The 12,842-nt window shown below is 38.0% G+C and overlaps 1 protein-coding gene across 2 annotated transcripts in view; it reads left to right on the top strand.

Moving 5' to 3' along the window:
* Nucleotides 1-12,842, top strand: part of ABRAXAS2 (abraxas 2, BRISC complex subunit) — a 36,660-nt gene continuing 23,818 nt past the window's right edge. The window contains exons 1-4 of one of the 2 annotated variants that reach the window (XM_004446658.2): nt 1-99; nt 4,126-4,216; nt 8,480-8,516; nt 11,076-11,142. In XM_004446658.2, the coding sequence (XP_004446715.1) occupies nt 1-99; nt 4,126-4,216; nt 8,480-8,516; nt 11,076-11,142 (294 nt within the window). The remainder of the gene's footprint in view (nt 100-4,125; nt 4,217-8,479; nt 8,517-11,075; nt 11,143-12,842) is intronic. The other variant, XR_011648978.1, reaches the window with a different exon arrangement.

The raw sequence follows: 12,842 nt of genomic DNA, 5'->3' as shown, positions 1-12,842 counted from the left end.
ATGATGGGGGAATTGGAGATTTCCATCATGGCGGCTTCCATTTCGGGCTACACCTTCAGCGCTGTGTGTTTCCACAGCGCCAACAGCAACGCGGACCACGTAGGTGCCGGGTCTTCTGCCGCAACGTCTGGGGACTCAAGCCTCCGCCCCGAGCCGGCGCCAGTGGCCAAGGCGGGACCCCTCGCGGTTCGCCCGGCGAGCCGCTGGGCCGGCGGGACGAACTGGCAGTTTCGGCTGCCCCCGCTCCCAGGGAGCCCCTGTCGCATGGGGCTCCGTGGCCCGGGGCATGGACCCCTGCCCTCGGCGCCCTTCGCCGCCTGCCGGTGTCCGGCCACGGCTGCAAAGCTGCCCCTCCCGGGCGGTCCGCAGTATCGGGAGTCACTTGGGGAAATCGAGTGCTTGCCCCTCCCAGAGAGTCAGGCTTCTTGGTTTGAGAGGGGCGCCCGGGGTGGGGAAGGAGCCTAGAGTTCTTGGTCCAAGCGGCGAGGCACCCAGCCCCGCCCGCCCGCCTCATAGGTTGTCATGGGGTGCGATGAGAGGAAACATTGTCACTATTCACTATTTAGACACAGTCGTTTGTTTTTTTCACCCCGATGGAAAATGTAAGCAGGAGCGTTGAGGTGACGGGTTTACTTGCCTTTCCTTGCTGTTGCATGTTTAGTTCCTTGGCAAATGTTCTAAGACCTCGGAACTAGACGCAGTTGCAATAGAGAAGTGACAGGCCGGTGTATGAGTGATAGGAAATGCATAGGCTTTGGAATCCACGGGGAGCAGAGCCTGTCTGCTTCGATATCTTACATTACAAATTGTTTTTTAATGTCTCTCATCTCTGAATGGAAAAAATTGATGAAACTAGATCATTTTTCTCAAAGTGGGTATTTAGTTTGCTCATAAAATTGGAAAGTTGTTTTAAATGATGTCAGTAATGAATATGTGTGCGTGTGCGTGCGCGTTGTGGTTGTCATTACAAAGCAAAATGATATATTACAGAAAAAAGAACTGAATTTGGGCTGATGAAGTTAAGCAATCTTAACTTCCATGAAAAAAACTGATTTCACACAGAGGTGATTCCATTAGTAAGTTGAGTGGCATTAAATTACTGTACCTTTTATCTCTCAGTGTTGATGGGAGAGATTAATGCTAGAAGTATAAACAGCATGGGTTTTTCCCGTCTGTAGACTCTGCTGCCTTTGATACTGCAGCCAGCTATTTAATAATGTAATGCATGTACAGATACAGGTGGTTTGTGATCCTTCTAGTCTCTATGGAATTACTAAGTATGCTTTCAATGATGCTTCTTACCCTCTTTTGTTCTTGAAATGCCCAGTAATTTCACAGTTTATGTATAAAAAACAAAATTATTGTAAGAATTAGTAGCTACCTGTTGCAAATGGACAGTTTTTCTACAAACTGCAACAAGATGACCATGTTACTTATACTGTTATTAATTTAATTCGAGAGGTATTTCTTTAAGGTGCGGTCTGTGCACAGCCATAGTGCTAGACTTTATGGGAAATTTCACCAATGCCAAAAGTCTGCAACTGTGTTTTATATGACCATGCTTGGTTATATTATCTTACCACAATTATAGTCATGGAATACTTCAAAGCAGTTTTTATGTACTTTAAAGTTGAACCAGGAATTTAATTTTATAAATCGTCCAGGCAAAAAATTAGTTAAAACCCACCCATTATTTTGTAGAGCTGAGTTAGCAGACTTTTTCTGTAAAGGCCAGGTAGTAAATATTTTAGCCTTTGCAGGCCGTATGGTCTCTGTGGCAACTAAACTCTGCTGTTGTAGAGAGGAAGCAGCCATAGACCATACATAAGTGAGAGTGACTGTGTCCAGTAAAACTTTACTTAAACACTAAAATTAGAATTTCATGTAATTTTCACTTTTCATGAAATATTCTTGTGAAAACCTTTCTCAGTTGGGCTTATTTTGGCCAGAGCCCAGGGTAGTTTACCTCCTCCTGCTATAGAGTAACAGTGGCTCAGATAATCCAGACCAGTAAATGATTAAACATTCATTTCATACTTGGCATTAGAATGTTTTGATGTCACTGTTGGCTTATATCTGTTTCCCAAACTGAGGACTGCAGTAGGTTTGCCAGATAAAATACTGTACTTATATTTTTTTGTTTTAGTGTAAGTATTTAATAAAATTATTCATTGTTTATCTGAAGTTAAAATTTAACTGGATTCCTGTATTTTTAGTTGCTGAATCTAGTGACCATATTCTGCAGGAAACTAGGAATCTGTAGCTATGCTCTTAAGGGTTTTTACTTTTCAAGTGTGGGAATTTCCTATTGTTTTTTCACTTTTTTCTTAAAGACGTATTATTATTTTAAAATTTATTTCTCTCCCATTCTACGCCCCCCCCCCCAAGTTGTCTACTCTCTGTCCATTCACTGTGTGTTCTTCTGTGTCCACTTCTATTCTTGTCAGTCACCAGGAATCTGTGTCTTGTTTTTTGTTGTTGTTGTTGTTGTTGTTGTTGAGTCATCTTGCTACGTCAGCTGTGTGTGCAGCACCACTCCTGGGCAGGCTGAACTTTCTTTCACGCTGGGCGGCTCTCCTTACGGGGCGCACTCCTTGCGTGTGGGGCTCCCCTGCGTGGCACAGCTCTTGGTGCACATCAGCACTGCTCGTGGACCAGCTCCACATGGGTCAAGGAGGCCCTGGATTTGAACCGTGGATCTCCCATGTGGTAGGCGGATGCTCTAACCTTTGAGCCAAGTCTACTTCCCTGTTTTTTCGCTTTTTTTTTTTTATCTGATACAAAGACAAAGCTTCTCGTTTTTAGTGGCGACTCATATGAAAGAGTTTAATAAAACAAGATTCATTACTCAGTGTTTCTTAAACTGATAGGCAATAGCCATTCCTTTGGGTTTGAAACATTTTTTTCTTTCAAAGGAGATCTGCTTGTTACTCAAATTTGAGAAATGTACTGTATGTGATGACTTGGGTTGTTAAGGCACTACAACTCCCAAAATCAAAAGCTATGTTGTAAAGCATCTGTCCCTCCACTTACAGACTTTCCACTCCCATTGTGAGTTTTTAAACTAGGTAACTTCTTTAACTGATTTATAGAAGCATCCTAGGGTATATAGTACAAGGGCATTATTTGAGCAAATATATTCAACCAATATGTTTTAGCATCTACTGTGTTCCAGGCACTGTGCTACAAAGTACAGAGTTCCTACCCACATGGTGCTTACATGTGAAGAATAGGTATTTAAGTATTTATTTAAATATGTAATAGGACATATAGTATTAAGATGAAAGAGAAAAAAATGCAGAGTATAAAGGGGTCAGAGAGTGAATGGCAAATGCTATTTTTATTTTGTAGTCAGAGGTCACCTCTCGGAGAAGGTGCCCATTGGTCAAAGACCTGAATGAAGTGAAGGAATTAAGCCATATGGGTTTCAGGGGAGAGAGCATTCCAGGACAGCTGATCAGTTCACCATCTCTACAGGGAAGTTATTTTGACATTCAGGGTATCTTATTTTCTCCTGCTGTGGTGTGCTGAACATAGTAGCAAGTATTTAAACAGGTTATAGGCCAAGTAATCCAGAACTGATTATGGTGGTGTATTTCTCCAACAGTATAAATAAATAAGCTCTGCAATTATTAAAGAAAAACCTTCATATGAGTACTATGAAGTTTAATTCATTTGCTGAAATCCTAGTTTCCTATGCCAGTCAGAGAATCAAAGGCAGTCATGCCTTTCTGTTAACTTCTTTATCTTTTTATCATTAGCAGTGTTTTTTAAAACAATAAGATGTTTGCTGTTTCAAGAAGACAGTCTTGGATTATTTCTGCTACCTGAGTTGTTCTAACATTGGTCTGTAGGAGTTGGGTGATGGATTCATTCTACTTGTTTTTGCTTCAAAAACCAGGAAAGACTTGGGAAGATTAAAATATCTTTTTATCTTTTTGTGGAATTCTTTTAAACAATCTAGTGAATTGTTTATAATTTTTGGTTTATAGAATAGACATTTACATAGGAAGCTTATTTGGATTACTGTTGAAGTTATAAAATCATAACATCCTCAGTTACTCTGATTTCAGTAAGAATTATCTTCAATTTTAGTCTGCAACTATTTTCTTTTGTTACTTTTAGGAAGGTTTTTTGCTGGGAGAGGTTAAACAAGAAGAAACCTTTAGCATCAGTGACTCACAAATTAGCAACACAGAATTTCTGCAAGTAATTGGTAAGTAAATTATCACTGACCTTAGAAATAATATTTTTGCATATATACTTCTTGATTTGTTCTTTGGCTCCTAGCTCATTTTAATCTGAAGGATTAAAAAGGACCTAGAAAAAAAACTAAAATCACAATGTAAATTATTTTCACTAATAAATGATATAAGATGTATGTTTTTATATGTTAATGTAAAATTATCTTTTCTAGTCATTTCTAAACACTGTCCTATAGTGCATAGATGAACATTTAGGTAATGTATAAAGCTATCCCTTACCCACTAACTAGGCTGAGTTTTACTGAATTGCTCTGTGACTACTTGGTCATCTTCTCAGAACCCTCAAGTTTGCAAATTAAGCTATCCCCACTGTCAGTATCACTCCTACTATAATAAAGAGATGTGTTGTGCTGGCCTTTCCTGAAGGAATCTGGCAAATATGTTCCTACTTGTTCACAAGTAATGGAGCCAGATATACATAGCCTTCTGAGGTATAAGCCAAACAGTCAAATTGGAGGAGATTGCTGGGGAAGATGAGGGAGGGTTTATAGATATGCCTATTCTCCTTGCATCAGTTTCCTTTTGGATAAGTAGGGAAATAGGGACTATAGTCCTTTCAGCTGCGCCTCAGGCATATCAGTAAACAGCATATCCTAATAACCAGAGACAAAGGCAAGAGAGATTTCATTCATTTATTCAGCATTTATTGAAGAACTTCCATGTGTGATGCTTGTGCTAGGAATGAGAAGACTATCCAGATACTCATCTAAGAAACAGACACATCTCTGCCTTCCAAAAGTGTGGGAATAAAAACAGGTTTACCAGGTATACAGAAATACTAGTCAGTGTAAGATGAGTCCTGAAAGAAAGGAACAAAGAAAATCCCATAGGTGTTCAAAGTTGAGAGAAAAACTGATAGTGGGAAAAATCATGAAGGAGGTGAATTTGGGGGCAGTGGGCGGTACATTCAGGGTAGCATGGAGGAAGAAGTACATAAAACATTCAGGGAGTCTGGTCTGTCTCTGTGTGACTAGACTATAGAATATGTGAAGTTGAGTGGTATGAAATACAGCTGGGAGGTTAGGTTTTGTTGGGGCCAAATCATCAATTTCAAGTCTGTCCCAATAGCCTTCTGGTACATGGCCATATGGGGGCAGTCAAGGAGGAGGGGGAAGCTTGAGGTGGGATTAGTACTGAGAAGGAACAGAAGACCGAACTGTCTCCTAGAGGATCAAAACTATAAACCCCAATCACCACAATATTGACTTATTAAAGACTTTATTTATATACAGGGTATGGCTATTCTTTTGTCGAGTTTTTTTACTTAACTCTTTAAAATCCTAAAATAGAGAATTTTGTTTCATAGAACCTCTGTGCAGTTATTTATTCTCTGTGCTGGGCTTTCATATTTATTTAGTAGATGAAGGCTAAAATGCCAGATGCAGTTAACTGACAGCAGAGCATTAAAAGAAAGTTCTTATCTAGCATGATCACAGATATAGCATTTCTGATAAACTCGTTATTTGTTTTGTTTTTATTATATTTTTATTAGAAAATTTGTGAACTTACAAAACAATCACGTACTTGTGTGGAATTCCCATACAACACCCCTCCACCAACATACTACATTGTTATGGAACATTTGTTACAGAATATGAGATAATATCATCAGACTATTACCACTAAGTCCTGTACACTTTGTGTATTTTTTCCATACCCCCTATTATTAACATAATATGTCTTTGGCATTGGTGCAAGAATATTACAGTATTATTGTTAAGTATAGTCCATGGGTTACATTGTATTTTTCCCATGCTTCTCTGCATTCTTACCACCTTAAAATAGTGAAGTACATTTGTTTTGGTTCATAGAAAGACATTCTTATATTTGTACTATAAACCACAATTCTCATCCACTTCTGGATTCACTATATTATTCAGTCCCTAGATTATTCTCTAGCTTTCTTTGGTTATTTATTTTTAAAGAAAGACAATGGTAAAGAAAAGTTGTTCAAATTCTACATAGTACAGTGTACTGATTATATGATTCATAAGTCTGGTTCTTGCTGCAAGTACTTTCATGGTATTGTAGTTACAGAGAAGTGCCAATTAATAGAGCTTCCCAGCTAATACAGTACCCCACAACCATCTTTTGCTGTGTTTATTAGGTGCTTTCAGTTCATTGATTGGTATGATTATGGATCTCATGTATTAAGTGTTTCCTAGTATTACCATCTTAAATGTATTGTTATTACTGTACCATTTTTCTTTTAAATAAATCCATGTTTGAAAATATAAACCAGAGGCTAGAAAACCTAAGCATTAAATGGCATGAGTAGTATGATATATTTCATCCGATAGTATGAAGAAATTTTCTGAAATATTTTGACATCCAGGATAAAATGTTTTAAATAAAATAAGTTGATCAAATTTATTTTTTCTTGAAAATGCTGAATTCAATCACGGACAACTTTACCTTACCCTTTATAGTGAGGCCATTATTAAAATGTCACATTTTGAGTGCGTATTAGCTCAAAAAGCTGCGCTAACTCACTTTTAGTAGAGCTGTCCACTCTTAGTTCAGTTCTAGGAAGGGTAGGGAGGAAGCAGCAACAGAAACACATCCTGAGTAAAGGAGATGATGCAGTAACAATTATTGGAAAGACTTAAGGAAGAAGGAGAAGGGGAAGAACTGTTCATCTCACCCACTAGGAAGACAAGCGAGCACAAGGATACCTCATGGTAGGGATTTTAAGAGAATGGTGTGCAGATAGGCCATGTGTGCATGAAAAGGAGTGCAATGTGTGGATGAGATATGGAGACATGGGAAACTCTGGAAACCCCACGTGCAGCAGGCAAGTGGCCCTGCACCGGCCTTCTTCCAGAGACTGGCCACTCAGTTATGTATGCACCAATTTCATCAAGCTCTGCCGCTTTGTCATGTTTGCAACCATCGCCCTGTTTTCTCCATGGAGTGATCAGTTATTGCAAAATATCATTGTTAGAGAAAACTTTAATTTTCTTTGGAAAATGCCACCTGAGATCTACAGCATCTTCAGTGTGCTTCTAATCCAGGTTGTAAATCATGAAAGACTTCTGGGGCAGATGGAGGCCAGAGTGTGTATTCACAGTTGAGAATTTACTCCAGGGGTTTTCTTAAACAAAATACTCTTTCCATTAAAGCAGAAGATGAGCTTTTCTGTTTCTTGTCCCTGGTCTCTACATAATATTTTTGCTACAAATGTTCCATATCCTAATTACTTTATACTATTTCTGAAGAAGACTGTAAAGTTTGATTGGTTATCTCATTTTTGGTGATAAAAGAAGGAAATAATTCTAAAGGAGGCGTTCTTATTTGCATCATTATGTCAACAGCCATAGCTAGGCAAATGAACTTCTTTCCTGTGACAGTGTTGCCTTTGTACATGTGTTTTGACAACATTAACACAAGTACAAAAACTAATGGCCTTCCCTCCTTCAGGGCTGTGGTTTCATTTTAATTGAGTTAAAATTGCAGCCTGGAGCTCTGGGGCTGGGGCTTTTTAAACAGCAAGTGATGAGTCACTCTCCAAGAGAAGGTGATAAATAGAATTGAATGGTCAATTATTCGCATAGTCTTATATAGCAACCCAGACCCTAAGCCCCCTGAGGAGCTTGAAGAAATTGTTCGCTTTGGTTAATCACAGCCATCTTTTTGAAGCCGTTAGGATCTGCCTTGTAAATGACTGTTTCCCTTGGTACTGCCATCTTTGAAAGGGTTAACTATTTCCAGTTTTCCCCTCCTACCTCTTCAGAATACCTGGTTCAGTTGTCATGAGTTGTTAGTTGGTTATTGATGGTAGGCCATTAATGTTGTTCTCTCCCCATGTTGTACTCAGAGCTTGCTTTCATCCAAATTGATTAAATGCTTCCAGTTAGTGGTTGGTTTTTTCTTACTATGTTTTGTTTAAATCAGCAAGATTGAATAAGGGCACAAAATACCTGCATGTTCCTGAATAAAAACTTTCAGATGTATATGCTCATCATATGTGGGCAAATGGAAATTGAACTTTCTCTCTCCAGTTTATTTTGTTCTGAGAATGTGTCCCTAGTTTAAATATTAAGAAGACAGTGTAGCACTCCCTTCATTAGAATGCACACAATACCTGTTTAGGGGAGGAAAATTGTCTTTTTGTTGTCTGAAATTTTGGTACGAAAGAATTCTGTCCTATTTTATAGTTGCCTGTGTCTTTCTTATATGATTAATTGAGATGTCTTTCCTTTTTCTAATTACAGAAATCCATAACCATCAGCCTTGTTCAAAACTTTTTAGGTAAGCCACATCCTCCTTGTAGCTCTTAGTCCTTCTTAAAAGATTGGTTAAAAATGGGTGACTTTAGGCCTATAACTGCTTATGGTTCTTGAAGTCATGAATATAACTGAGGGCATCTAAATTCACTTATTTACTGAAGGCCAGCTATGTGCATGGCACTATGTTAGTTTAGAAAAATGGGAGTTGGGGCAGCATAAAACTTGGCCTCAGTGATTAGAATGGAAGAGTTCTGTGGCTAGGCTGGAATTTCTCCAGCCTCCTTATCAAGGGCTCTCCAGCCATAGAGATGGAAGTTAATCAGGATTACATATAGATAAAGTAATTTAATGGGTGTTTTTTTTTCCTCCTTTTTAAACAATTGTATTGAGATATTTTCATATACTATACGATCCATCCAAAGTATACATTCAATGGGTTTTGGTATAATCAATCATATTTAAAGTACCAGTAAAAGTTTTCAACTTGTCAAACAGGAAAAAAATGTACATTCATCACCACAATCAATATTAGAGCATTTGTATTACTCCAAAAAGAAACCCTCATACCACCCCTTAGCAGTTATAGTGGGTATTTTTGTTCTTTATTTTTTTAATGTTACATTAAAAAAATATGAGGTCCCCATATACCCCACACCCCCCTTACCCCACTCCTCTCCTATAGTGGGTATTTTTTAAGAAGAATAAAAATTGTTCAACTTTAAAATTTAAGGAAATTTTATTTATTTGTGTTTATTTAAGTTAATATACACCAGTTATATTTAATGAGCAACTAAGGGACAGAAAGAGAAAGAAACGAGAGAAGAAACATTCAGAAGGGAAAAAGCAAATGACAGAGATCTGGAGAGAAAAGAGTGGGGAGAAAAAGGCCAGTATCTCCTACTCGCCATACTTCTCCCCAAACTACCACCCAGGCTCTGCCCTCTTTCTCAGCCTCAAACCCTTCCACCAGATGACTGGTGTGAGGATTTAAACTCTGTTTCTTAAAATTCCCTGAGGCCCAAGTTCTGCCACCTTCCCAGAAGCCAGACCGATACTTTTCTTCCAGTACTCCCCACACTAGTACAGTTAGGCATCTTGATCCACACCTTCTTCCTTAGGATCTGCCAACTCATTCTTCCTGGCTGTTTCTGCTGTGTGTTCCCTGCAGCTTTCACCCTGATCACTCTCCCCCTCTCAGCTGGCCCAAACACTCCCCCACCCCACCCCTAAACCCAAGAACCCTTGGTGACTTGTATCACAGTCACTCAAAAAAAACAGACAAACACAATCACATCTACCGATTGATTATTTCCAAGGATTGCCATTGCAAGATGGCTGCCTGTAAATGAAGCTTCTAGGTAACTGAGAACCTCATCTTTAGATTTAGACATACATGAGAGAGGAACGGGGTAGGGCAACAAACAGCCAGCAATTCATTTGAAAAGAATCTCAGAGCAAATGAAAGGATTGAAGCCCTGATCCACATACTGCCTCCGCTTGGTGGCAGTGTCCAATTTGGCCGTCACTGTCCAAAGCTTCACTGGGCATGCCCAGGCTTTGCCCTTCTGCTGAGGAATTCCTTAAATCAGTATTAGCAAAGTAGTACTAAAACAAGGATTTAATTAAGTTTAAATCATAATTCTTAGAGCTGAAAGAAACCTTAGAAATCATCTGTCCACTCCAACTCCTTGAATTGCAAAAATGGAAATGAAGTCCAGAGAGGTTAAGTGATTTGCCCAAGTGAGAAGCAGAACTGGGCCCGAAGCTGATAACTCCTGATTCCCAATTCAGTGCTCTTTCTACTATACTTGGCAATCTCTCCTGCTTGGTGAGGTCTGGGCTTATGGTGGGAGGGAGGAGGGGAGTAGGAATGACCTTCCTGAAACCATGGCCAGTGGTAGAGATGGCTCACATTTCATCCTGCCTGGCCTGCTCACCTCAGGCTCCTAGTCAGATTGGTCTGTGTTAAAGGTGAACACTTTAGATTTGAAGCTAGCCAGACCTGGATTCAAATCCCTGCTCTTCTGTCTATAAGTTCTATGATGTGCGGCAAGTCCCTTAACTAAGTAACTTTATCGACAAAAATGGGAATAAAATGTATTGACTTGTTGGGTTTACCTAATAGTTTACCTCCTAATGCTGAGGTAAGAATGAAATGAAACAATATGACAAAGCATGCAATGGAGTAGCTTGCACATACTAAGCATATAATAAACGTTCATTTTCCTTCTTTTCTATTATTTCTATTATTTTTTTATTTCATAAGTAATTGATACATAGAAGCAAAGAAAGGATATCATAGTCATTTGAAACCACACATTTTGTAATTACTTCCTATCAACACCTCCCACATGTGGAAGTACTAGCCTTTGAGTGTAGCATTCTCTTGAGTATTCTTTAATGCAAAAGATATCTCATATTAGTAAAGTGTTTAGATAGGTTTTTCTTTATATAAATATTAACAGGCAATTACATCTTTATTATCAACTTTTAGAGTTAGATGCCCCTTAGACATTTTGTTGTTAAGCACATCCATGTCACCATGTGATTTTAATTTGATTGAAAATATTTTTTCTCAAAGTTTTTATGACTACTCAAGCAAAGTTAATGAAGAGAGTTTGGACAGGATTCTTAAAGATCGGAGAAAGGTAAGTTCTATTTGTTGCTTGGTCTGGTTCAGAAAATGTTCTCTATTTTATAACCCAGATTTAAAACCAGGAAGGAATGTAAAATGGAACAGTGAGATTTGATGTTAATTGTGGATTCTGTTTAATAGCTTTTGAAGGCAAATTGCAGATGTGAGACAATGTTTGTAATTTATCATTAGGAAAAAAGTAGATATTAATATGATTCCAGTCATGTAAAGATCAGAAGAAAAAAAAAAAAGAACTATAATCCAGAAAGTTAAGAGTAATTGATTCTGGGTAGTTCTACTTTTCTATTTGCTATAATTTTAAAATATAATCCTACAAATATTTAATGTACATGCATTAATTTTATAATTGGAATGAATATTTCTAGAAAACATTGATTACAGTCAAGCATGTTACTCCTAGACGCTCAACTGAAATTGAACATAAAATGTATTTCCCAAAGTTCATGTGTTTATTAGTTCTGTCAACATATGTGTTCTGGTTATGTATGGTAAGCAAGTCTGGATAAAATGGAAAAAGAACCAAAGTTTTATTGCTGTAGTATTGTATGATAGTATCATTTATAATTTACTTTCTGTGTCATGTATGGGATTTAGTTTTTACTGTGGGATATTAATTTCAGAAAAATAGGTTAATTGTTAAACCACTTGAAGAAAAAAGTACGAATAAAAGGCTTCAACTTGTCAAACAGGAAAAATAAATCTATATTTAAAAACACTTATTACTTTAAAAAGGTTTAGAAGATTACCTGTGGATAAAAATTAAAATGATGACATTGTGGGATTTTATCCCCAAGCTTTCTGAGAAGGTAAATTAAAGGAGTCGAAATGCAGTCAGATCAGATCAGCAACCTTTCTATATATAGTACCTTTCCAGCATACTGACAGGTATATTCTATGTCAAGAAAGAAAGGAAAGGATAAAGGGGAGAATGGGTAGTATTGAGGGATAGGCTGGAAGAAAGGATAAATGGCTTTGCTCAAGAGATACTCAGCATGGCAGAGTATGACCAAGCTGTCTGCCCCACCCGGAGAGGGTATGAGAGCTATGAGCAGCCAGAGGGTCACATGGTCCAACTTTCATTTCTAGAGATTTCCCCAAGAGCATACATTCTGGAATTTCTTCATCATCCTTCCTCTCCCACCCATCACCTTGACATCCTCCTTCCATTTATTTTCATATTTTAATAAACCTGAATGTTCATTATACTTTCTAAAACTAAAATTTGTTTCATGAAAATTCTTATTGGCACCTAGTTGTCTAGAACATTCGCTGCATATTAAAACTACCTGGAAATATTTTTTAGAAATAGGTTAAAAATTAAAAAGTGAGAAAAATAAATAGTATGAATAGGAAATTCATGAAAGAAAAAAGCAATGTACAGATGGCTAAGAAATATATAAAAAGTTATTCAGCCTCAATCAGGAAATATAAATTGGAAAGAGCTGATATTTTTTGCCTATCAGATGGGCAAGAGAGTAAATGGATTGGTGATATATCCAGTGCTGGCAGAACTGGGCAAAATGGGGAAGCAGTAGATGGTGGGAATGTAAACTGATACAGACCTTTGGGAGGACAATTTTACAATAACAGAATTTTTAATATGCTGTTCCACCCTTAGAAATCTATTCCAAGTAAATAATTGCACCTGGGCTCAAAGGTATGAGAAGCTGGCATGATCAAATACTTTAAGTC

Source organism: Dasypus novemcinctus, chromosome 6, assembly GCF_030445035.2.
Source record: "Dasypus novemcinctus isolate mDasNov1 chromosome 6, mDasNov1.1.hap2, whole genome shotgun sequence".
Lineage (NCBI taxonomy): Eukaryota > Metazoa > Chordata > Mammalia > Cingulata > Dasypodidae > Dasypus > Dasypus novemcinctus.
This window is presented reverse-complemented; position numbering and strand designations above follow the sequence as displayed.